This window comes from Mixophyes fleayi, chromosome 1, assembly GCF_038048845.1.
Source record: "Mixophyes fleayi isolate aMixFle1 chromosome 1, aMixFle1.hap1, whole genome shotgun sequence".
Taxonomy (NCBI): Eukaryota; Metazoa; Chordata; class Amphibia; order Anura; family Limnodynastidae; genus Mixophyes; species Mixophyes fleayi.
This window is the reverse complement of record NC_134402.1, coordinates 414,543,901-414,570,907: the sequence shown is the minus strand read 5'-3', so window position 1 is coordinate 414,570,907 and position 27,007 is coordinate 414,543,901. Positions and strand designations below refer to the sequence as shown.

At 41.8% G+C, this 27,007-nt stretch overlaps 1 protein-coding gene across 1 annotated transcript in view; it reads left to right on the top strand.

Moving 5' to 3' along the window:
• The first annotated feature begins 11,863 nt into the window (after window positions 1-11,863).
• The window catches only part of SHISAL2B (shisa like 2B), a 118,564-nt gene continuing 103,420 nt past the window's right edge, over window positions 11,864-27,007 (top strand). The window contains exon 1 of the mRNA XM_075193546.1: window positions 11,864-12,138. Coding sequence (XP_075049647.1) covers window positions 11,945-12,138 — 194 coding nt within the window. The 5' untranslated portion in view covers window positions 11,864-11,944. The remainder of the gene's footprint in view (window positions 12,139-27,007) is intronic.

Below are 27,007 nucleotides of genomic sequence, written 5' to 3'. Positions count from 1 at the left end.
ACACAGGAGAGTTGAGGCGGTCTGGAATCCGGCAGCAGTAGCAGATAGGAATCAGCTAAGAGCATACACGATGAACACAGGAGAGTTGAAGTGGTCTGGAAACCACAATCGTAGAAGACAGGAATCAGCTGGAGCTGAATACACGAGGAAACACAGGAACACCTTCAGAGGCTCATGGGGAATGAGACTCCAAGATCAGGCAACTAGGTAATGATCACAGGTGGTTTAAATAGGGAGGGTTGCCTGATCATCCAATTAATTAAAAGCAACAGGTACTGAAGGTTTCATAAGGGCTGCACATGCGCAGACCCTCAGGATGGCGGACGGCCACGGTTCCTGAAGATAGGAGAAATGGCACTTACAGTCCGGTGAGTGACAGTACCCCCCCTTTTAAAGGTGGGCACAGTACACATGGAACCGGGTTTGTCCGGAAACTTGGAATAAAACTTCTTAAGAAGAGCTGGAGCGTTGAGATCTTCTGCTTTAATCCATGAACGCTCTTCAGGACCAAAGCCCTTCCAATGAACGAGGAAACTCCTCGCAAAATTTTTGCATCCAATATGTGAGTAATCTCAAAGTCCTCCTCTTGATGAGCTTGAACTGGCCGAGGTGCTGAAGGAGGGACCGAGAAACGGTTGATGATAAGAGGTTTGAGCAAAGACACATGGAAGGCATTAGAAATACGAAGGTTCTTAGGTAGTAGAAGTTTGAAACAAACTGGATTTATCACTTGAATGATCCTATATGGACCAATAAAACGAGGAGCGAACTTCATAGATGGGACCTTCAAATGAATATTTTTGGTTGATAACCATACACGATCTCCGATTTTAAGTGGTGGAATAGCCCGTCTCTTTTTATCTGCAAAAGACTTATATCTGGCAGATGTCTTCTTTAAACAGGTTTTGACCTGAGACCAAATATTTTTGAAGGTCTGACAAACAGTCTCTACAGCAGGAACTTGGGTGGGAGGGAGGGCAGGAAATTCCGGAAAAGACGGATGGTGACCGTAAACCACAAAGAATGGAGTTTTAGAAGATGATTCATGATACATGTTGTTATGAGCGAATTCAGCCCATGGAAGCAAATCTACCCAGTTGTCTTGGTTGGCTGAAGAGAACAACCTTATAAAAGTCTCAAGTTCTTGATTGACCCTTTCGGTTTGTCCGTTTGATTGAGGATGGTAGGAGGATGAGAGTGATAATCGGATACCCAAGGTCTTACAGAGGGCCCGCCAGAATCTGGAAACAAATTACACTCCTCTATCTGAAACAATCTCGGAAGGACATCCATAAATACGGAAGATTTCTTTGATGAAATAATCAGCCAGAGTAGATGAAGAAGGTAAACCGGTCAAAGGAACGAAATGTGCCATCTTCGAAAATCTATCCACCACTACCCAAATAGTATTGCACTTTTTACTAGGAGGAAGATCAGTAACAAAGTCCATACTAATATGGGTCCACGGCTTGGAAGGAATGGGTAGTGGTTGAAGCAAACCCGCTGGAGTTCTGCGGGGAGTCTTAAACTGGGAACACAATTCACAAGCAGCCACAAAATCTTTGACATCTCTCCTCATAGAAGGCCACCAGTAACTTCGAGAAAGAATTTAAAAAGTCTTGCGTTCACCAGAATGTCCAGAAAAACGAGAAGAGTGAAACCACGAAAGGATTTTCTTCCTAAGAGCAGGAGGCACGAGGGTTCTCCCAAATGGTAGCACCTTAGTGGAAGAAGCAGCCAGAGAAACACATTTGGGGTCTAATATAGAGTGGTTAGGACCATCTTCAACGTCTGAGGACGTCACAAAAGCTCGAGATAGGGCGTCTGCTTTTTTATTTTTTGCAGCTGGTTTGAAGGTTATGATTAGTTCAAAACGAGAAAAGAAAAGAGACCATCTTGCTTGACGAGGATTCAAACATTGAGCAGACTGTAAATATGACAAATTTTTATGATCAGTAAAAATTGTCACAGGATGACGAGCTCCTTCCAACAAATATCTCCATTCCTCTAATGCTACTTTTATAGCCAGCAACTCCTTGTCCCCGATGGTATAATTCTTCTCTGCAGGCAGAAGACCCCGAGAGTAAAAGGCACAAGGATGGAATTTTTGTTGCTCCGATCTTTGGGAGAGAATGGCTCCTAAGCCAACATTAGAGGCATCTACTTCTAGGAAGAAGGGAAGCGTCACATCAGGCTGTCGAAGAACAGGAGCGGAGGAGAAGGACTCTTTGAGAAACTGGAAAGCTTGAAGGGCCTCAGAGGACCATGTTTAGTATTGGCCCCTTTACAAGTTAGGGCCACAATAGGAGAAGCAATCGAGGAAAAATCTTGAATGAAGCAACTATAGTAATTGGCAAAACCTAAAAAACGCTGAATTGCACGAAGAGTAGTTGGCTGAGGCCAATTTAATACAGCATTCACCTTTTCTGGATCCATCTGAAGACCAACTCCGGAGACAATATATCCCAGAAATGGAATCTGGGGCAACTTGAATGAACATTTTTCTAACTTGCAGAATAATGAATTTTTCCGGAGTCTGGAAAGGACCTCTGCCACATGTTGATGGTGAAAAGGCAGGTCCTGAGAAAAGATTAATATGTCGTCCAGATAGACGACGACACAAACATATAACAAGTCCCGGAAGATCTTATTAATGAAACCCTGGAAAAAAGCGGGGGCGTTACATAACCCGAAGGGCATTACTAAATATTCATAATGCCCGTCTCTGGTGTTGAAAGCTGTCTTCCATTCGTCACCGGACCTGATTCGAATTAAATTATAGGCACCACGAAGATCCAACTTGGTAAAGATCCGGGCTCCCTTGATACGATCAAATAACTCAGTAATTAATGGAATGGGATACCGATTTTTGATAGTTATGGCGTTAAGTCCACGGAAATCTATGCAAGGACGTAATGACCCATCCTTCTTTTTTACGAAGAAAAAACCTGCTCCAGCGGGAGAGGTAGAAGGTCGAATAAATCCTCGCTGGAGATTCTCTTTGATGTACTCAGATGTGGCTTGAGTTTCAGGTAACGAAAGTGGATACACACGACCCCTGGGAGGAGTCTTGCCAGGTTGAAGATCAATCGGACAGTCCCACGAACGATGAGGAGGAAGACGTTCAGACTGAAGTTTATCAAATACTTCGGCAAAAGAAGCATACTGAGGAGGAAGTCCCGGTGAACAAGGTGAAATGGAGGATTGCTGTATCTTGAGAGGAACGACTTGAGAGAGGCAACGATGATGACATTCAGGCCCCCAAGACGTAACTTGAGGAGTGTGCCAGTCAATCTGGGGAGAATGACGTTGAAGCCATGGAAGGCCTAATACAATCGGACTGGTAGTAACAGGAAGAATTAAAAATGAAATTTCCTCCTGGTGTAATACCCCAATTTGAAGGGTTACTGGAGACGTACTCTGGGTGATGAGACCATTAATAATGCGTGATCCATCGATAGCAGTCACAGTAATAGGTATTTTCAAAGTAATCACTGGTAGGGACCATTGATTCACAAGGGATTTAGAAATAAAATTTCCTGCAGCTCCAGAGTCAATAAGTGCTTGGGACATGAAAGATTTGGTAGCAAAGGAAACAGTAACATCAAAAGCACAAACTTTTAATTTCGTAGAACATGGAGAGGACTCCAGGGACCCTAACTTCACCTCTCCAGAACTGGTTAGGGCCTGGCATTTCCTGATTTTTTAGGGCATGAATTGAGCATATGAGTAGAATCAGCACAATAGATACAAAGTCTATTTTTTACTCTTCGTTCCCTCTCCTCTGAAGTTAATTTGGAGTGACCTATCTCCATAGGTATCACCGGAGATGAAACTTGGCGAACTTGAGGACTTGAGCGAAGAGGTGCTTTAAATGAAGTTGTTTTTTCAGACTCTCTTTCACGAAATCTCATGTCTACACGATGGCAAAGAGAAATCAAATCTTCTAGAGAAGTAGGTAAGTCTTGAGTAGTCAGTGCATATTTAATTTTATCAGAAAGCCCCTGCCAGAAGGCGGCAATTAAAGCTTCAGTGTTCCACTGAAGTTCAGAGACACACTGAACACAGGAGAGTAGAGACGGTCTGGAATCCGGCAGCAGTAGCAGATAGGAATCAGTGGAGAGCTGACACGATGAACACAGGAGAGTTGAGACGGTCTGGAATCCGGCAGCAGTAGCAGATAGGAATCAGCTAAGAGCATACACGATGAACACAGGAGAGTTGAAGTGGTCTGGAAACCACAATCGTAGAAGACAGGAATCAGCTGGAGCTGAATACACAAGGAAACACAGGAACACCTTCAGAGGCTCATGGGGAATGAGACTCCAAGATCAGGCAACTAGGTAATGATCACAGGTGGTTTTAATAGGGAGGGTTGCCTGATCATCCAATTAATTAAAAGCAACAGGTACTGAAGGTTTCATAAGGGCTGCACATGTGCAGACCCTCAGGATGGCGGACGGCCATGGTTCCTGAAGATAGGAGAAATGGCACTCACAGTCCGGTGAGTGACACCCCCTTCACTCTCCTACCCACCACAATTACTTCCTCCAATTCATCCTATCACCCACTGTCCTCACCTGTTTTCTCACCCTCTGTCCTGGCTGTAAGAAACACCTTGCACAAACATGGGCCCCAACTTATCCCCACCATCTGCATACAGCCCTCCTCCTGCCACTCTAAGCCTCTCTCTCCATGCTCATATATCCCCTCCAACATAAACCCATTCCTCCCCTTTACCTGTGCAAACTGGGATGCAAAGTCTGTCTGAAACGAACATGTTCACATCCATAACCTATTGCTCTCTCGCTAATTCAGCATTCTTGTCCTCACTGAAACCTGGATTACACCTTCTGACACTGTCTTCCTAAAGCTGTCTATTATTTACACACATTCCAGGGTGGTGGTATAGACATTTTTTTATCTCCTGACCGCACCTTCAGCAATATTCCCCCAGAACCCTCCCTCTCCTTCTCACACTATTCATCCACTTTACATCTCTGAGCTGCTGTTGTCTGCTCTCCCCAGGCCCCACCTGACAACTTTGCCACGTGGAACTCCCACTTTCTTTCTTGCAAACTCCACACTCACATCCTAGGGGACTTCAACATACCCTTCGACATCCCCACTGGGTGTTTTCCTCCAGACTCCTTTCCCTCACCTCCACTCATGGTCTCACTTAGTGGACCTCTTCTCCTACTCTCCATGTTGACTACTACCTGGACTCTGTGTTCTCTCATCTATGTGATATCTCAGACTTCTATAACTCATCTTTCGGCTCTCTGACCACAAGTTCCTTTCCCTCCACCTCTTCTTACTATGCTCTCTCCCTCCTGCATCCAAAACCATGCGGACACCACACAACCTGCATGATATTGTCTTTCTCTACCACCATTGAATCACTTCTCTACCCTCATTGTCCTGCCCTAATGCAACAGTTTCCTTCTACTATTCCACTGTCTCTGCAGCCTTGGATGAAGCTACCCCTGAACCAGCACTTCACCTTCAAGTTTCAAGCCCCAACCCAGAAAATCCAAGCTCACTTGCTACTTACAATGGCATCCTGCTGAGCACATCTGGTGGACATCCCGCTCCAACTCCTTTATCCAATGGAAGTTCATCTTGTCTTCCTAATATGCTGCCCTCTCTCTTGCTAAACAGACCAACTTCAAAACCCTTATCTCCTCCCAGTCCAACAACCAGATCACCTCCTTGCCACCATCATCTCTCTTCTCTGCCCCACGCCTCTTCCTCTGCCCTCCCTCCCTCACCGCTCACGACTTTGCTTCTTACTTCAAGGGGAAAATCAACTCCATCCATCACAATAGCTCTCCCTCCCTCCACAGTCACCTGTAACCCCTCTATAACCCTCTTCACCTTCCCTCATGTCACAGAATCAAAGGACCTATCCCTCCACCTATCCTTCTACCCCTCAAGCTGTCTCCTCGACCCTTCTCTCTCCCTCATCCTCCTCTCTCTACTCTGAAGCTTGTCAGCATCTAGCCCACCTCTTCAACCTGCCCTTTCTACTGGCACCTTCTCTTTTATCAAACATGCCCTCATCACTCCCATTATCAAGAAACAATCACTCAACCCTGCCTCTCTCACCAGCCACCACCCCAATTTGGGTGTGGTATGTTTTTTCAGCTCTGAAATTGCAGACACAGCATCCAGAGACATAAGAAGCCCGAAGACTATAACAGCGACCATAATAAAATGTAGAATTACCATGTAATAGACATGTAATAGACAGCTACTATTTCTGGCACGTTCAATGACCGCCAAATGTAAAATCCGATTTAGAAAAATGTCTCGAGCACAAAATTACATCACTTCTTATAGCCACAGTTAAAAATACAAGAAATATACATTACAAGCGCTCGCATAAGTCCACTTTAATGGCTTGGTAGTTCTTGAATGAAGATATATGAACCATCAATGAAACCATCTAGACAAATTCAAAAACACAATACATAGAGTAGTCCATATGGATAAACTAATGTATATAGAGGAGTAATTAACCACTCTGGATAGCAGAAAGTTCAATCCATATCAATCACCCGTGTAGAGAAACAGCATATAGTGATATCGATACTATTTCCCCTAATGGATGTATGCTTACAGAAATAATTTGTCACGGGTTTGAATGCCAGAACGGTTTAATGGACAGGATCCTGCCGAAATCTAGATACAACACCCTAGTAAGGTGCGGAGTCTAACGAGGAGACGGTATTCACCAGGGACCAGCCGCAAGGCGGTTTGGGCTTAGCTGCGTCTTCCTCGCAGGTCACGGCCCTTACTAGGAGTTACTTCTTAAAGGAACAAGCCAGAAGGAACAGCAATGGCAAAAGATAGTAGATGGATTTCTGTCTGTAGAAACAGGTGGGATAATTACTGACCCAGCCAAATAGATTAACTCAGCTGTGCATGATTAAAGAAATCCTAAAAACATGAACTGTTGATGGCCCTTGAGGACTGGTTTGCCCATCACTGGTTTAGAGAGTGAAGTTTCTATTTTTGCAGATGACACTAAACTCTGTAAGGTAATAAAATCAGAGCAAGATGTAGCTTCTCTACAGAGAGACTTAAATAAACTGGAGGATTGGGTGGCCAAATGGAATATGAGGTTTAACATAGATAAATGTAAGGTTATGCATTTAGGGATCAAAAACAAGAACGCAATCTATAAATTAAATGGAATTAATTTAGGAGAATCTATAATGGAATAGGATTTGGGAGTGCTCGTAGACAGTAGACTTAGCAATAGTGCTCAATGTCAAGCAGCAGCTGCAAGGGCAAAGTATTGGCATGCATAAAAAGGGGCACAGATGCAAGGGAAGACAGTGTAATATTGCCACTGTATAAATCGTTGGTAAGAGCTCATCTGGAATGAATAAAAAAGATAATTTGGAACTAGTAAGGGTTCAGAGAATGGCAACAAAATTGATAAAGGGTATGGAGTCATTAAGTTATGAGGAAAGGTTAGCCAGTTTAGGCATGTTTACTTTAGAAAAGAGTTGTCTAAGGGGAGATATGATTACTATGTACAAATACATTAAGGGTCAATACAGAGAACTTACATGGGAACTTTTTACCCCAAGTACTATACACAGGACACATAGTCACCCTCTAAGGTTAGAGGACAGGAAATTTCACAACCAGCAAAGGAAGGGGTTCTTTACAGTAAAGGAAGTTGAGATATGGAATTCATTGCCAGGGAAAGTTGTGATGGCAGATTCAATAGATATGTTTAAGAAAGGGTTAGACAAATTTTTAGCGGAAAAGTGTATCCAGGGATACGACCGTTAATTAAAATGAAGGATAGTAGTGGATATAGGGTAAAAATAGGACAGCAATATTGAATCTGGGGGGATTTTCACAATTGAAACAGATTGGTGGTTGCTAACTCTGAAACAATTTCAAATACAAGTGCAGGGTCGCAGGAGATCCAAAATAGGTTGAACTTGGATGGACTGGTGTCTTTTTTTCAACCTCATCAACTATGTTACTATGTTACTATGTTACAATCAGGCTTCCACTTTCTCCAATCCACAGAGACTGCCCTCACCAAGGTGACAAATGATCTACTCTTGGCTCCTGCTCTTGTTCTGTGACCTCACTGCTGTTTTGGACACAATTGAGCTTCTTCTCCTCCTTGACAGCCTTCATTCCCTTGGCCTTCGTGGCACCTTTCTTTCCTGGCTTACTTCCAACCTCTATTTTTGGGATATAATTAAAAACCAACAGCTTTTTAGCTTATCTTTAAAACCTTGAACATTCCAGGAAAATAATGTAATGCTTAATCTTAACATAGATACTCCAATGATAATCCAGTGTACAAATTATACACACAGATTAAATATTGTGTCTCCATCCATTACTTTAAGCTTTGTGGGGGACATTGTGGCATATGGGATATGGAGATCACAATGTTAAATCTGGCTTCTCTCTCTTGCAATCATAAGAATTTTGGCTCTATCCCGGTAGTTAAGGGAACTTACAATAAGTAACCTTGGGGGATCTCCTGGTGGCCCCTGCTTAGTAGGGAGACTATGGACTCTTTTACCCACAAAGGACTCGAAAAAGGCCTCAGTGCAAAATATTTTCATTCAAAGAGACTCTGGTATTCCTCAGTTTTTTTTTCTGGTAATCCCATACTTTTAATATTATTATGTATGCATAACATGTGCTCAGTTTCATCACACTTATTATATGGATTCCATTTTCACAACTTTTGTCATCCTCTATATTAATACTTTTATCTTCTTGGCCAGCAGCCCTTTATTATTGGTTTAACTTAAATATCTCACTCATGGCCAAAACCAATGAAAGTCAGCACCCAGAAAGATAGCGAAATGCCCAAGTAAGCAGGAGCCTACACCAGTTCCAAGTATAAAACCAGGGTAGCTAAGTACCTTCCACACTAAGGCTATACTAGTAATTGTTTCATAGGAAGCAGAAACACCATAAAAACTATGCAACAAATTGCAGCATGCTACAAAAAAGCAACTCCTCAATTCAAATAACAAAGCAAAAATCAGTGGCCAGTGTAGCTAACTCTTTGTCATTGATACCACTGGAGCTCCCTACCACTCTGAATGGTTAGGATCTAATGTTACTAAACACTTCATGCCAGAAATTAAGTTCAAACAAAAAATAAACCTTTTGAATTTCAGGAGTCTATTTATTATTTGATGGCAATATGAAAGAATTTCTATCATACCGTGGCGATAGAAAATCTCCCTTGCTGCTATTTACCAATAAATTCTCACCGGGGCAGCTAGGTGATTAGCAGTTCTCCAGCAACACTGATTGATAGTGGGTAGGGTGAACTCAGCACTTCGCCAGACCGTGTAGGAGCCAATGTGCAGGCGCAGTGGTACTGGAAACCCAGATATACTTTCAATAAAAATAGGGGAATATTTTGTAAAATTTTTTTATAAAAAATAATAAAATAATATGAAACATTTTTTTTTCATAAAGTTAAATTGAGAAAGTAATGCTTTATTTACATCATAAAGCATTTTTCTTGCTCTGACCCTAGCTATTGCCATTCTGAGAAGGAGATAGCGATAGTAAGACAACGACAGTACTTGATGGGAGGAGAGGTGCATACATATAGATTGGCTGTCACTGTGACTCAGTAATGGATTGAACAGTTTTCCCTGTAAACCATGTAAAAATGGTTTTAAATGTTGTTCCTGGTGGTCAGCAGTTTTACAGAAATTAGGACTGTAAATATTCTTAAGACAAAGAATGTCCCACACTCTTGAATTTAAATTCAAGTTGTATCTACTGTACTGTTATTTTTGACCACAAGATGGCATGAGAATACTCCTCTTAAATTGCAGGGATACATTTTAAAGCTCATTAACGAATCGGAAAAAAGCGGTACAACATTTGCACAAGTGCATCTTCTTGTCCAAGATGAATGCCTACTTCTCGGATTTGATTTGCCACTGGAAAAACAATCTGTGCCCTGATTTCTGGGTTTCTGGATCCACCTGCATGGTGGAAGGAGTGAAATATTCAACTTACTAACACTTTAGGATCAACGCCCTTCATTATTTAAAATTTTTCTGTTATCTTTCCTCCCACGTTTTGCCCAGTTTAGCCAATTTATGTCTTACATTAATTAGAGAGTGACAGGACATGAGGGGGTAAATGTATCAAACTCAGATTTTTTCAGCGATTAAAAATCGCCACCAATCGCGAGAGATAACTAGCGATTTGAAGTGCAGCTTTTTTTAGTCTGATCTTCAAAATAGCTGTTCATCTCTCGCGATTTGCGGTAATTTCAAACTCGCCCATGTTTAGCAAACTCGCCTGTGTTTTGCACAAAATCGTCCTTTGCAAACCAATACTCATTTCTGATTGGTTGCAAGTTTTACATGCAAAACTCTGCCGATTTTAGGCTCACTAACATTATATTATTATTAAAAAAAAAAGCATGGGGGGGTCCCACACCTGTCTAAAGACTGTTAACCCTAGCACTGCCAGCCTACTGCTTGTTGTGTGAGAATTGGGAAAAAATTTGCGTGAGGTCCCCCCGATTTCCATGCAACCAGCACTAGGCAAACCAGCCGGGGTGGTTGGCACTATAGCAGGGGAACACACAGCAGGGGTTCCCCCTGCCATAATGACAAGCAATCCCAGGTTGTTCAGCACTGGGCTGGATTCCCCAGGGAGTGGGGTTTGCAAAAAAAACATTCGGACCCCCCCTTTAGGAACACCCAGCCCCTGGGGAAGTGGGTGTAGGGTAATACCGACAATGAAAAGTAAAACAGAAAACACCATTTTTATTTGTTTTTTTATTTGTGGAACTACAAGTCCCAGCCAGCCTGGGCTGCCATTAACAGTGTGGGCATGTTGGTGCTTGTATAACTACAAGCACCAGCATACCCATGGTAGCCAGGGCATGCGGACACTTGGAGAACCACAAGTGCCAACATGCCCTGACAGCCATGGCTTGCTGCGACCCGTAGTTCCACAAAAAAAGTTCAATAAACCACCACACCCTCATTCAAGCCACATAGCTTTAATAAAAAATAATAAAAACCTTTTTATTACACATTATTTTAATTAAAATTGAAAAAACAAATATGTTCATCTGTTACCAGCAGCTTGCAATCCAAATTGTCTTGTAACCCATGTCCAAATAAATTGTCATTCCAATTAAGGTCCATGAAGATGTCCCAAAATAAATTGTAATTCCAAATAGTCCATGCTTGAAATTTTCTTCAGACCTTCTGGTCACAAGTTGTAGACTCTGGCGTGCAGCTGTAAGAGGAGTCTTACCCCTACTCAGGGCTGACCTGGACTTGAGCTTCCAGTTCTAGATTAATAAAAAAAAGTAATAATGTTTTGTTTTGTTTTTTAAAAAGTAAAAAATAGAAAAAAAAAACGTATTAAAATATATATATATATATATATATATATATGTATTTTCACTAATAAAGCATTGTTTCCTTCGCTGGAAATAGCTATAGGAGGACAGCGGTGGTATTGGTAAATAGGTTTGCTGCTGGAGGACCCTAATGAAGGCTTTCACAGGCTATACCCAGCAATAGTCTTCACCGGTCCGGGGGCTTGTTAAATAAGAACAGGCATTAAATCCTTTAAATACTGTAAAATAAAGCCCTAAATCTAAAGTTGTGGAAATCTATTTTCACCCCTGGGTAAGTTATCCTCTCCCAGAGAATGTTTTATTAAGATTATTGGGATTTATATGTCATCCACACTAAGCACAGGGAGGTTAAATAGACAGCAGATGGCACTAACAAGCTATTTTTAAGATACACTCATAGTCCTGAAACTATATAAAGCTATAATAACTGCAAGTCTTACACAGTGGATTCAGAGGCAAGGAAAGGTAGCAGGAACCTGAGCAGCCAGAATTACCTGCAATCTGGGAGACCACACTGAAAGCACCTGTCCCCTCAGTATGATAAGGAACCTGCCTGAGGCCTGTGCCGGCTACTACACCTCCAACAATGCACTTGTGGCCGGTTTTGGGTGCCCACGGAAAGGAGACACTATAGATCTGATATACTGCTGTGGATTTGTGGACTTAAAATATTGCTGCAATGAACCAGGAAACTATTTTCCCTATAAACATGATTACATGTTGTCTCTTAGGTAAGATAATGACTTTAATATTAATGAATAAAAGCTTTTTTCTGTCATTTGGGCTCATGGTTGACAAGTAGCTGAGATTGTCTTTAATGCACGAATAATCTGATATTTCATGAATAGAATACAATATTACAAAAATTCTTCTAATAATGTACTAAGACTGAGATATGAGTGGATCGGTTTAAAGAACAAAACAATCAAGAAACAAACTCATGTACTTTTGTTATCAAATCTAGAAAATTGGATACCTTTTAGTTTTTGTTTGCACCTTCCTCTAGATGCGCTTTTCAGTTGTTAATTAACACCTGAAAAGTGCATTAAAACTGGGATGAATATTGTCTTATGGGTACTTTCACATTATTATCATAAGTTATCATGATATGTTATAGTTATTTGCTTGTCTTCGTTATCTAACATGGGATCAATTCTTAAATCTGTATTTATGAAGCAATCAGTTACATAACTGATTTTACATATTGAAATGCAGTTTTCCTTCTTTATGTAAATTATGTATTCCACTATGGAACACTTTGAACTTAAGTGATGTCACAATGCAAGTGGGTAATTTATTTTATTGCTGCATTCATATAATATTGTTTTATATATATATTTATTTATTTATACGCACACACACAGTTGGCAACATTATTTTCTAATCACATGATTATCATGATTGCAATATTTACTTTTCTATATTTTAAACACTCATTTTATATAAACACTAACCTATAAGCCGACTGAACAAGAAAAAGTTTGAAGCCCTCATGCAGTATAAGAGGAATTATACTGCGCAGTTTATAAATATTGAAAATTAGAGATATTTCCATACTTTATAGTGCTTTGACTAATGTGTACTTCAACTTTGAACACGCACTAAACATTATACATAACCTGACTATGGTGTCTATTTATGAACCTCCGAAGAGGTTTTTATCCTGGTAAATTCCCAGAAAACTACAGTTTTCGGAGGATTACCACATTTTAAACTAACATGCCTATTATCAGAGGATCGCAGCTAACTCGTATACCTGCTGTAATCCTAGCATGTTCGCTCACAGATGCAGCCCCCATACATTGCTATTAGGACTATGAACATGTCCTATTTACCAAGTTCCGAAACTTGGAGCTTGACTCCGACAGCTCTTATGATAATGTCCCAAACATAAACTCCTAGAACAGGCAGTAGAAGTCTTTGCCTATAGCAGCTGCCTTTCTCGTAGAGTGAGTATTGCTCACAAGTACTCAGATGCCCCCAGGTCTTAACTCAAAGTAGTAGGAGCTTATGTTTGGCAACTGTAGCGTGGGTGGTAAGAGGATACCTGGAGACAGGACTGAGTCTTGGATAGTCCAAGGATAAGCCGAGGTCCAAGGCAACTAGCAGACAATCAAAATCCGGTAATCAGGCAGAGGTCAGGGCAACTAGCGAACAAGCAGAATCCAGTAGTCAGGCAGAGGTGACAACAGAAGGCAGTCTAAATTAACTGAGAGTGTCAGAGACAAACTTTAGCAGCTCAGCAAGCAGAGGCACTGAAGCTATAAACAGCAGGGAGGCTAAGCCCTCCCCGCCTTAAATAGTAATGCTGCCCAATAAGTTTGCAGAGTCACATCTGCACTAATCAGCCTCGAGGGCTGAGACTTCAGTTTAGAACTGCATGCGTGCCTCCGGCTGTTTGACAGCTCGCCGGGCTTGGCAGCAAAGAAAAGAAAGCACCCCAGCTGTTGCCAAGGCAACCGGAACGGTCAGAGGAGAAGTGATATCCCGGGTTTCTGGGCAAAAACCGAGATGCAACGGTACAGAGGCGCCATCACGAGTGACACGGCGGTTCGTGACAAAAGCGAAAGCCATCTTCAGATGGCTTTAGCCTCTCTATCCTATGGGGAGAGCATTTGTACACCAAAGTGTATAAACGCCATAAGAACCTGCGGTCACTTTATTATAGACTATTCGACGGGCCAGGCTTCTATCTCAGCCGATGTCCGAGCTGAACAATTTTAATTAATAAATAGGCACATTAAATAATTTCTTATTATTCCTATAAGAAATGATAATTAATGTGAAGAAATTACAATTAGTAATAAATACACCCCTATGTGATATATAGAAAATAAGAAACTGAGTACGAGGAGAAAACTTCAAATCTGAAAATAAGTATAGTCTTTGTAAAAGTCATTTTTGAAGTGCGCCAATAATTTTATATTCATATTTTTTTTTGTTGAACCAATATTTATGAAAATGCAGCCTGCCCATCCATTATGAATGGTCTATTGCCTGAGTGATGGAAATCTAAGTATTTCTCTATTATCTCGGTCATGCTCCCAATGATCTCCCTTTAGAGTTAATGAGCAAGGAAAAAAGGAGCAAATTTGTACCTTGGCAAAACCATGCTGCATTGCAGGAATGGAAAATGTAAAGGCTGCGGACAGATTTAAATTTGGTAGGGGGCGTATCCTAGCTCAACTCTAAATTGCAGTGTAAAAATAAAGCTGTACAGTATTTGTGTGCTACATGCAAAGACAGACAGTATTTTCCCTGCCAAAGAAAATAAATGTATTTGCACCCCTTGCATTGCATTTGTCCAGGAGCAAATTTTCTCCTTTTTTTGCTTTGGTCCTAACTCTAAATGATGCCCAGTTTTAACTGAATGTTGCTACTGTACTTTTTATACAAAAAAATATACTTTATTTATATGTCCCTCGGTGGTAGTCATTATAGCGAATAAGTAATTCCCGACAACATTTACATCGACATGCTAATCGCGAATGCTGTCATTGCCGACATACAGGCGCCGCCCGCTGTACAAACCTTCCTAAAAAACATTCTACAGCCGACGACTCCTTCCATTGCCCCCTTAATAGCAGGAATGTAACTGTTGCCCTTCAAAGTGACGTACATCTCTGTGCCGGTACATTCATCTCTCACAATTGTTGCCTGTCGGTCTGTATTTCCTGTATGTCGGCAATTAAAGCACTTGTGATTAGCATGTTGATGTAAGTGTTGTCGGAAATTACTTGTTCGCACTCCACCCATGTCACTGTTATCACAGTCCTCATAAAACTGTATTTATTAATAAATCAATGAATACTTATTATTTACTCCATGTAAAAAGAGTATTGACCTTATTAACAAAGCTTCCATGATAATGAGGATAAACTCTCCTGTAAACTTCACATTATTATTCCTTTTAAAAGAAGAGTTCTAAGCATGACAGCAACATTATATTGCCCAATTAGAAAAATTATATGAAACATAAATTGTGACTACTTTTGCTATATAATGCTCCGTTATCCATTTTGCTGCTATGAATAAGTAGCTCTAGTCTTCCACAAACATTCAGCGTCAGAGGAGGATGGATCCCACTCATGACCAAGAATAAACTACAAAACACACAAACTGTGCTAAAAAGGGATCATATATCTATACTCCAGTAGATTACTAAAAAAACAAAAACACTGGCAGAGTTCAATAATTGAAATAATTGGCTTTAAAGTATAAATACCACTTTATTAGCTCATTTATTACATATGTTTAAAGACTTACATTAAAAAAAACCTTGATAGATAAAAATGTAAATATAATTATAAGACCAAACAGATCAGTATAATGTAGCAGTGTCAGGAATTAGAATTCTTCTAAAAAATGAGTAACTTATGCGCACATAGGGCCTGATTCATTAAGTCACGCAAAACTAATGTATTCTGCGTCTTTTGTTTTTTAAATAGCATGTAATTCATTCAGTCATATGCACGTCCCTATTCAACAACTAGCCGATCAAGCGTCTCTTGTTGACTACGGGTGTAGGTACGCTCTGCATATATAGCACTTGCCGTATTGAGACAAGCACAACACACTGCAGGATATGTGCAATTAGGGTCGCCATCAGAAATCGTGGGGCCAAGTACAATGAAGCAGGCAGGTCTCCGCGATGAAGCACGGCTGTCTTTCCGACTGGGCACGATGGGCAGGTGCCCGGGGGCCCAGGGGGAAAGGGGGCCCAAGGCAATGAAAAATCCTGTAGAAAAAAAAAACGGAAAAAAACCCCACTTACCTTTTGAGGTCACGATCCGGCTCCCTCCCTGGTCCCCTCTTCCTTGAAGGGTGACGGACTTTGAAAGGTAAGATAAGGGGGGCCCTAATATATAATATATATATATATATAATATAATATTAGGGGAGAGGGAGGAAGAGAGAGACTTTTCAGGACTTAACTTCCGCATGTGCGTTCCACCAACAGGAAGTTTGGCTTTTGGAACGCAAACATTCCAATAGCCGAACTTCCTGTTCACTGCAGAAGTTAAGGGCTGAAGGTAAAATTACGGCTCTGCCCGCTGTCCTCCAGTCCCGTCTTCGCTGCTGTCTTCAGCCTGGCTCTCACAGTGACAGCCAGGCTGAAGACAGCGATCAACCTGGTATGTGTGTGCCACCGGGCCCCCTGATGAGCCTGGGCCCGGTACAAGGGTACCCCCTGTACACCCCTGATGGCGGCCCTGTGTACAATACATGTGTGGAATATAAATCCCCAATAGAACGCACATTAAAAAAGAGTATTCTATTATTGTCACTAATTAATAATATAGTCATTAAAGAAAAACATTTAAAAAAAGTGTTTTTTTTTCCACTTTCTTCTTCTATGAAAAGCATTTATCAGGATGTTATTAATGTCTACTGTACATTAAATGCAGTTTCACACTAGCTTGTGAGTGCAAACACATGTTCTAGCATGCATGCATACACCACTATCATCACCATCACTTAGTACTTACATCTGCTCTGTAGCTGGGGCAAGCGATACGACTGAAAAACGTGTACATAGACTACGTCGGCGTTTCCCAAACTGTGCGCCGCGGCTCCCAGGGGTACCGCGGCGCTGTCACTGGGGTGCCGCGGGCCAAGCATTGAAAAAAAGAAAGAACACAGAAACTTACCAATCTGTCGGGCGTCGGGACCCAGCAGCCTCCTCTCTCCCGCAGCTGTCACTGAATATCAACGTCAGTAACAAGCTGCTGCGGGAGAGAGGAGTCTGCTGGGTCCCGGCGCCCGACAGATTGGTAACTTTCTGTTCTTTCTTTTTATTCTATGGCTGGCGCGCGGCAGAGGAGTGAGAGGGAGCGTGACAGCGGGGCACAACAGGACAGCGGGGCAGACAGCGGGGCCCAACAGGACAGCGGGGCACAACAGGACAGCGGGGCAGACAGCGGGGCCCAACAGGACAGCGGGGCAGACAGCGGGGCACAACAGGACAGGGGGGCAGACAGCGGGGCACAACAGGACAGCGGGGCAGACAGCGGGGAACAACAGGACAGCGGGGCACAACAGGACAGCGGGGCAGACAGCGGGGCCCAACAGGACAGCGGGGCAGACAGCAGGGCACAACAGGACAGCGGGGTAGACAGCGAGGCACAACAGGACAGCGGGGCAGACAGCGGGGCACAACAGGACAGAGGAGGGTGACAGCGGGGAAGACAGCGGGGCACAACAGGACAGCGGGGCACAACAGGACAGGGGAGGGTGACAGCGGGGCACAACAGGACAGGGGAGGGTGACAGCGGGGCACAACAGGACAGAGGAGGGTGACAGCGGGGCACAACAGGACAGAGGAGGGTGACAGCGGGGCACAACAGGACAGAGGTGGGTGACAGCGGGGCACAACAGGACAGAGGAGTGTAACAGGGGACAGAAGATGGTGACAGCGGGGCACAACAGGACAGAGGAGTGTAACAGGGGATAGAGGAGTGTAACAGGGGCAGAGGAGGGTGACAACGGGGCACAACAGGGCAGAGGTGTGTAACAGGGGCAGAGGAGTTTAACAGCGGGCAGAGGAGTGTAACAGCGGGCAGAGGAGTGCGACAGCAGGGCAGAGGAGGGCTCAGCGAGGCAGAGGAGGGGCACAGCGGGGCAGAGGAGGGGCACAGCGTGAGAGGGATAGTGGAGGGGGACACACCTTGAGAGGGGCAGTGGAGGGGGACACAGTGTGAGAGGGGCAGTGGAGGGGGACACAGCATAGGAGGGGACAGCATGAGAGAGGGCAGAGGAGGAGGACAGCGTGAGAGAGGGCAGAGGAGGAGGACAGTGTGAGAGAGGGCAGAGGAGGGGGACAGCGTGACAGAGGGCAGAGGAGGTTGACAGAGGGCAGAGGAGGGGGACAGCGTGAGAGAGGGCAGAGGAGGGGGGACATCGTGAGTGAGGGCAGAGGAGAGTGGACATCGTGAGAGAGGGCAGAGGAGGGGGGACATCGTGAGAAAGGGCAGAGGAGGTGGGGGGCATCGTGAGAGAGGGCAGAGGAGGGGGGCAGCGTGACAGAGGGCAGAGGGGGCAGTGTGAGAGAGGGCAGTGTGTCTGGATGCAGAGGGGGCAGTGTGTCTGGATGCAGAGGGGGCATTTTTGCATACAACTAAATAAGTATTTCTGTCCTGACCTAAATACTTATTACAATTTTTTGACCCAACTACTTCTAAAACAGGACTGCTCAATAATTATTTTGGAGGGGTGCCTTGAAAAAATTTGGAGACTCTAAGGGTGCCGCGAACTGCAAAAGTTTGGGAACCACTGGACTACGTGTATATGCCCCTTTACATCCCCGTTCTGCCCATTAAATCGTAGGCTGTCAGAGGGGTCCATTGCATTCAAAGATAAAGTGGGTATTCTTGCATTCACTGGTGTAAAGTCCCTTTCTGGGTTTGCGGAGTACAATTTAAAACAAAATATGGCATATATTGGCATTTACGTTCCTTAATGAAGCAGGCCCTTAATCCATATATATAGAAGTAATCACTCAATATAAGAGCTAAGAAATTAGGAACAAATTGTTGCAGAGTGTCTGTTTAGGCTACAGGTCCTATGCACACACCAACATCTGCTACAGAAGGGGTCTTTCTCCTTGTATCTCTGCTTCAATAACGTATGCAGAGATTAAGCTGCTGGGACCAGAGTAACCCTTATTTGTTAAAAATCAGTTACCTTGTTATTCATTGGTGGCCACCACCAAACAGTTGCTGTCCATTGAGTTGAACATCACAGTCCCATTTCTCCAGCTCACAAGAATTTTTACTTAAAGCCGATATATTCAAAATAACAGAATCATATTTCTGTCCTGCACGCCTTCCTCTCTGCTCCTTAAGAATACCCAACGCGTTTCCCCAAATTTGGGGCTTCTTCAAAGGTGACTCATGCCCAGCTGTACGGAAGATATGGACAACACCAGCTACACAATATTTGGAATGTGGTAGAAATAAATATTTAGAAGAAATATATTTCTTGTAAGCAATAAGTAAAGATTTCTGAATCCCCCAAAATCCCCCGAAGATTTCTGTACTTTATTTACAAATAAAGTCACAGCTCTTTTACTGGTTGACAGCAGTTTTCTAGGGGAGTTTTGTCTGTGTTTCTTTTCTAGACAACCCCCCCCCCTTTCTAACACCATCTCTAACTTATGAATTGATTGAGCCGCTTCCACTTTATGCATCATTAGTTTTTGCTCTGCTAATGTAAAAAAGAGCATTGACCTTAATAACAATGCTTCCATAATAATTAGGTCAAACTATTCTGTAAAAATCACATACTACCTTTTTGAAGCAAGATTTGTAAGCATGGCAGCATCATTATTTTACTCGATTACAAAAGGTCTACAATACATAAATTGTAAGTACTTTTGCTATGTAATACTCCATTTGTTTGTTTTGTTTCTGTGAACAAGTAGCACTAGTCTTCCACGAACCTTTCGGACCTGATTCATTACGGAAAATAAAGGAAAAAAAATAAGTAACTTTGTATCTTGGCAAAACCATGTTGCAATGCAAGGGGTGCAAATTAGTTTAGTGTTTTGCTCATAATGAAAATACTGGCTGCTTTTCATGTAGGATGCAAATACTTGATAGCTTTATTTTTACACTGAAATTTAAAGTTTATAAATCTGTCCTCACATTTTTTTACCTACCCCTCCAATAAAACATGGTTTTGCCAAGGTGCAAAGTTGCTCATTCTTTTCGCTTTCCTTACCTTAATGAATCAGGCCCTTTCATGTCTGAGGAGAACGGGTCCATCACATGTTCAGCTGTATGGGGGGGGGGGGCAACTCTAGCTACATATAGAAATTAAAATCAAGAAGAAGTGTATTTCTCGTAAGTAATAAGTACAGATGTATAAATACTCCTAATATGCTGGGTCCCAACACCTTGTTGCTCTTTCTGTCAGCAATCTCTGCTGGAGAAGCAGACAGCAGAACACAAGAAGCTACAGTTAAGGAGTTAAAAGCTTTTATTCAGTTTTTGTTTGTGTTTATTTTAGCAAGAGTTACCTTTATTTTGCATTTGGAGAAGTGTATTGACTTTTTTGGATCCCACTTTGAGGGATGTGTAGAGTGATTTCATGCAAGGCACACTACACAAGCTGGTGTACTCCCCACTCTGCATCAATCCTTCCTACAATACATGTGGTGCCCTGGTATTAGGCTGAGCACAGAGGTGGAACTAATGACTTGTGGGCCTAAATTCAAAAACATTTTTTGAGCCCCCCTCACATACACACACAAAAATAAAAAACACATAGTATCTTTTTGTTTTGTTTACTTCAAATTCCCCATAATAAAACTTTGTTCAGTTTCAAAAACGTTTTATATGTCCTACAAATAATTTAATATTTACTGTACATTCTAAAAGGTGCAAATCAAATGTATGAGTCACAATGGGAAACAACGCAACTTTTTCCACTTCCACTACACATAAGTGCCACAGCCGGACTAAGACTCCGTGGGATGGAGTTGTTTTGGTGAATGTGTAATATGAATGTGTAATATATGTATGTATGTATATGTATCATCATCAGTTATTTATATAGCGCCACTAATTCCGCAGCGCTGTACAGAGAACTCTCACATCAGTCCCTGCCCCATTGGCGCTTATAGTCTAAATTCCCTAACATAGACACACACACACACACAGACAGAGATAGACTAGGGTCAATTTTAGATAGCAGCCAATTAACCTACCAGTATGTTTTTGGAGTGTGGGAGGAAACCAGAGCACCCGGAGAAAACCCACGCAAACACAGGGAGAACATACAAACTCCACACAGATAAGGCCATGGTCGGGAATCGAACTCATGGCCCCAGTGCTGTGAGGCAGAAGTGCTAACCACTAGGTCACTGTATGTATAATGTGTATATATATATATTATTTTCTCTCAGTCTGAGCCCTCGGATCTGCAATGGTTTGATGGGTAGTATATATCAGGCAGCAACTGAACAGTCTGTTTTTGATGTTGATGTGTTAGAAGCAGGAAAAATGGGCAAGCATAAGGATCTGAGCAACTTTGACAATGATCAAATTGTGATGGATAAATGACTAGGGTCAGAGCATTTCCAAAACGGCAGGTGTTTTAGGGTGTTCCCGATATGCAGTGGTTAGTTCCTACCAAACGTGGTCTATCAAAGGACAACCAGCTAACCAGTGACAGGTTGATGGGTGCCCAGGGCTCATTAATGAGCATCGCTATGACAGAAAGGTGTCAGAACACACAGTGCAGCACAGCTTATATATGGGTCTGCATAGCCACAGAAGTTCAGAGTGTCTATGCTGACCCCTGTCCCTGAAAGTGCCTACAATGGTCATGTGACCATCACAATATTAGGCAGGAGGTTTCAGTGATGTGGCTGATCAGTGTATGTAATACATTAAAATGTGCGGAAGCACACCAGAAATTACTTGCAAATAGCCTGACACAAGGAAATTTGGAAATAATGCAATATTGCAAAATTATAGAAAATATTAGGTTCTTGGTTAACATTGTGCATTAGCTCAGAAATTGATTTCTCAATATGGTAGTATAGAAACCCATATCAAGTTTTAATCGTGAAGTGGTATATGGGCTTCACATAGCAATGATATAGAACAACCAGTGCTCAATTTTATGCAAGCCAGGATTTCAATACCTGCAGCTGATTCCTGGTCCAAACTAACTAATACTTTATATAATCTACAAGTTAACCCTTGCATGATACTCATGCATTCTAATCAAATCAAGCTACTTAAGGTCTTAAAAAGGTTCTTGTCATGCATTTGGGCCTAGCCCAGGCCTCCTCAGGGGAAGAGCGTTACTTCCCGATGTAAGCGCCCTTTTTAATGTGGGTTCATGAGGTAAAATTACCTCACGAAAATGAGTTTGACCCCTCAACTCGTAAATTTAGCCTTTACTACCCCTCCCACGGGGGGAAGGGGGGATTATGGAAGTTAACTGACTTCACTATTCAAATTTTTTTGTCAAATAATGTCAGTATACCAAATTTCAGGTCAATTGGATGAGCCCTTTCTGAGAAAATAGTTTTTACACACACACACACACACACACACACACACACACACTAACACACGCCGCTACACATGTGTGTTCATGAGGTAAAATTACCTCACGAAAATGAGTTTGAGCCCTCAACTCGTAAATTTAGCTTTTACTACCCCTCCCACGGGGGGAAGGGGGGATGATGGAAGTTAACTGACTTCACTATTCTAATTTTTTTGTCAAATTATGTCAGTATACCAAATTTCAGGTCAATTGGATGAGCCCTTTCTGAGAAAATAGTTTTTTCCACACACACACACACACACTAACACACGCCGCTAGGCTTTTACTTTTATATATTAGATAATGCTAAGAATTTAGTAGGTCAGTGTATAACTGCGCCCAGCAGGTGGTGCTGCAGCTTGTTTGTTTTTTTTCCACACACAGACTAACACACTCCGCTAGGCTTTTATATTATAGATAATATTGTAGCATTGTTTTAGTCTCCTACAGCTTACCCCCATCCCCATGCAATTTATTACTTTTTTATATTAGAGATGATACTATAGATAGATCATCTATAGTTTTATTTATTAATGCAGTTTTATATAAAATGTGCTCTGCAGGGCTCAAAAACGCAGACGTAAAATTTCCCCCAAAAAACACAGATGGACGAATTGCAAGATGCATGCAGGTCTGCATATATAAAATTTGCACCAGCTTTATGTCAGGCATACAACACATACACTTGCAACCCAAAATATGCCTTCACTAATAGTTTGTAGTGGAAAGAAAAACCCTCTGAAACACAGCAGGTATGACTTTCTTGCATGAATTAAAAAATAAAGAATATGCTCACAAAATCATATAATATATGCCCAATCAGAGGTGAATCGTAATCAGCCAATCAGAAGCAGCTAGCAAGTGCTGGTTAGTAGTTATCAGTGTGTATTTGCACCTACACTCAGGCACTTACATTTGATACTGACAGGCATATATACGTCTCTGTACAGAGGTGGAACTAGCGAACTGTGGGCCCCGGAGCAGGAAGGCAGAGAGAAGGGAATCGGGGCCCCCAGCCCTCTGCATCTGCAATGTCCCATTATCTTCATGGGCCCCAGTGCATGGCACCTGCTGCACCAATGGTAGTTCTGCCACTGTCACTGTACAGGTCTGCATTTATTCACAATTACGCATTTATTCAAATAAACACAAATTTATTGTAAGTGGCCCCATTCCTCCAATGTCCTGCCTCCGAGACACAAGCAGGCACATATCAGATATACGCAAATCTGTATCTGGACATAAGCGTGTGGCTTGTAGAGGGCATGCTCCATACAAAAGGGCTCTGTCCAACTCTGCATCAGGCCCTGTATGAGGAAACTAATCTACAATTGTTACCTATACTTATTTATAATGAGCCTGATTAATTAAGGAACATAAATGCTGTATTTTGCGTCAAATCTCTATGCGTATGTCCAAAACCAGACTATACACCAATGAACGCAGCAACATCCAATTCATCTTTGAGTACAAAGGCCCCTTATGATAGCCAACGATCTAATGGGTGAAACGGGATCTCATGGGTGAAACGGGGAGGGGACTGGGCATATGCACGCAGTCAATGCACAGTAAGAGTGTGTCAAATTCGAGCACAAGCAGCAATGTCCAATTCAAGCTTCAGGCATCTCAAAGGTACGTGTTTTTCTGTAGTATCACTTGCACCAGCTACAGGGCAGGTGTAAGTGCCGATTGTTATTGATGACAGTCGGGTATGCATGATAGAACATGTGTTTGCAATCAGTAACAACTGTAAAAATCCATTTTATATACAGTAGACATTAATAACATCATGATAAATGTAATTGTATCACCCCTTTTCCTGGTTAGGATGTATGTATCAATTTGTATGTGTGGGCTGCAGATGAATTCAGTACCTTGTATTCCGAGTTACGTGGTGCCTCCACCTTGGTCTGGTTACGGAAGGGTCTTCGTTGGGTAGTGTCCTGTTTGTAGCAACATCAGAGGGAGACCAAGGAAGCCTCCACTACCCTTCAGTGAACCACAAGCTCACACAAATGTGTATTATTACATGGACCTGATCTTTAAAAGCCACACCGGCACATTTAATTGTGAGGCCTAAGCTTCTAAAGATACTTTCTAGCATTTTGTATCAAAAATATATTTTGTGTCTTAAATGGACAATTTCATATAGTAAATAAACAATCCTATCTAACAGCTAGCTTATCAGAAAGATATCTTCCAGCCTCTGTAGTATTCTATGGTTAAGAGGCACCTCCTTTACGCTACAACAACATCTGTTTGACTAATATAACTAAGTTAAAGTTATACACTAATATCAATAGGAGTCATTTGATTTTAAAATTAAATATATATATATATATATATATATATATAAATGTCTAGTGGCATGTGTTAGTCAGTCTGTGTGTGTGTGGAAAAAATAAAACCAAGCTGCAGCGCCACCTGCTGGGCGGAGTTATACACTGACCTACTAAATTCTTAGTGTGTGTGGAAAAAAAAATTCAGAAAGGGCTGAAATTTGGTATACTAAGATGTTTTTAATTTGTTAATTTAATTTGTTAATTGTTAAAAGTATTTATAAAGATTTAAAAAAATATATATATATTTCTTGAAGGAGAAGTGACAGTTGGGAGTGGTTGGTGGTTGCCGGGGGTGACAGTGGGGAGTGGTTGGTGGTTGAGGCCTGGGCTATGGCCTAAATGCATGACAAGAACCTTTTTAACACCTTAAGTAGCTTGATTTGACTAGAATGCATGAGTATCATGCACGGGTTAACTTGTATATATATATATATATATATATATATATATATATATATATATGTGTGTGTGTGTGTGTCAAAAGTAGATATGAAGAAGGCGCCTTCTTTAGATAGATATATTCAAAAAATATGCGTACCAGAATGACACCTCAAAGGTTATGTTGAATAGATGATTGTTCTAGGTGTCAGTGTCCTTTCAAGAACGTCTGGGAAGATCAGGTACTCTCACAAAAGAAAAAGAAAAAGCACATAATAGTGTAATATCCTTTTAAAAGTGTAAAAACTTTCACCAAAAAATACTCTGCAATCAATCTGCGTACCAAAAAGATATAAATGTGTGCTTATCTGTATCTGTTGTCACTGACACTGGATCTTTCAGCAGGTGTTCCCTCTGGATGTTAAATCCGTTTTCACATTAGAGGAAGAGAGTGGTTCAGGGGGTGGGCTAGATCCTGGGGTGGAAGCGCCTGTTTCAACCAGTCAGGGTGGTCAGGAGGCTGAAGCCTTGGGGAGTGCCCGGTCAATGCCTGACTCCAGAGAGTATCTATCCTGGGGAGACAGAGTGGAAAACGTATAAATATAAATATAAATAAATATAATATATATATATATGTATATATATATATATATATATATATATATATATATATATATATATATACACATATATATATATATATATATATATATATATATATATATATATACATTACACTTACTATAAAAATACAGTTGTGATTATGCAAATGCAAATATATACATATGAACAGCTTTGTCTTAAAGTGGTTTCAATATCGCCCTCTTCATCTTTCTATTCAAATGTTGAAGGCATTGTTCTGACCTCTTGAAGTTCCAGGCTGCATGGTTCACTCCAATGTTACAATTTACAGTTCTTGGCTAAAGCACCCTCCTCAGTAGATTATATAATCTTATATTACATTCACATTAAAGGTAGCTTTCGCCTTTTACATTTACTAACTTGTTTCTATTATCAGTAACCATCACCTGGGTCGATTAGGGGCTAAGATGTGTTCCCGATCTCCCCCTGACACCTCTCCTAGATTTCTTCCCCAACCTCATTCTCATTTGGTAAATCTGGTGATCGCCTGCTTGTCTATTACACCTCTGGACTTATCTTCTCAGATGTTCTTGCTACACCAATCACCCAAAACCCTCTCAGTAGACTTGGGGTGTCAAACCAATTCCCGATCAGGAGAGGCAGCTTCAACTTTCCTAACAGGAGAGTCATACCCCATTCATCCTCATCACACTTCCTCTCTTCATTAGCTAGACAGTCCACATCCTTTTGCTGTGTCCTTAATCTGCCGGGTTGCTTCCACTGGTTAACTGAAACACAATCACCTTCTTTGTCATCCCTGAACCATACATCTCTACAAATGAACATTAGGTGTTGTCTATGGTAAGTCTTTATAGGTTCTGCCTGTCCTTCCGGCTTTACTCTGTATAGTGACGATCCAGACAATTTTGACACCACTTCATAGGGTTCTCTTTTCCACCTGTTTACTAACTTTTGTTTTCCAGGTATTCCCAGGCATCTTAGTAACACTATGTCTCCTACAGCAAGAATGTTCTCTTTCATCCGGCTATCATAACAAGTCTTATTTCATAACCCAGTCTGGGTAGATACCTCTTGAGCCAACCTAAAGGCCTCCTTTAACTCTTCTCTCAGTTGCTGGACAGACATCAGATGAGTTTCCGCTGAGTATGGGGCGTCATTAACTCCAAAGCATAAATGAACTGGCAAATATGTTTCTCTTCCAAACATGAGTAGATAA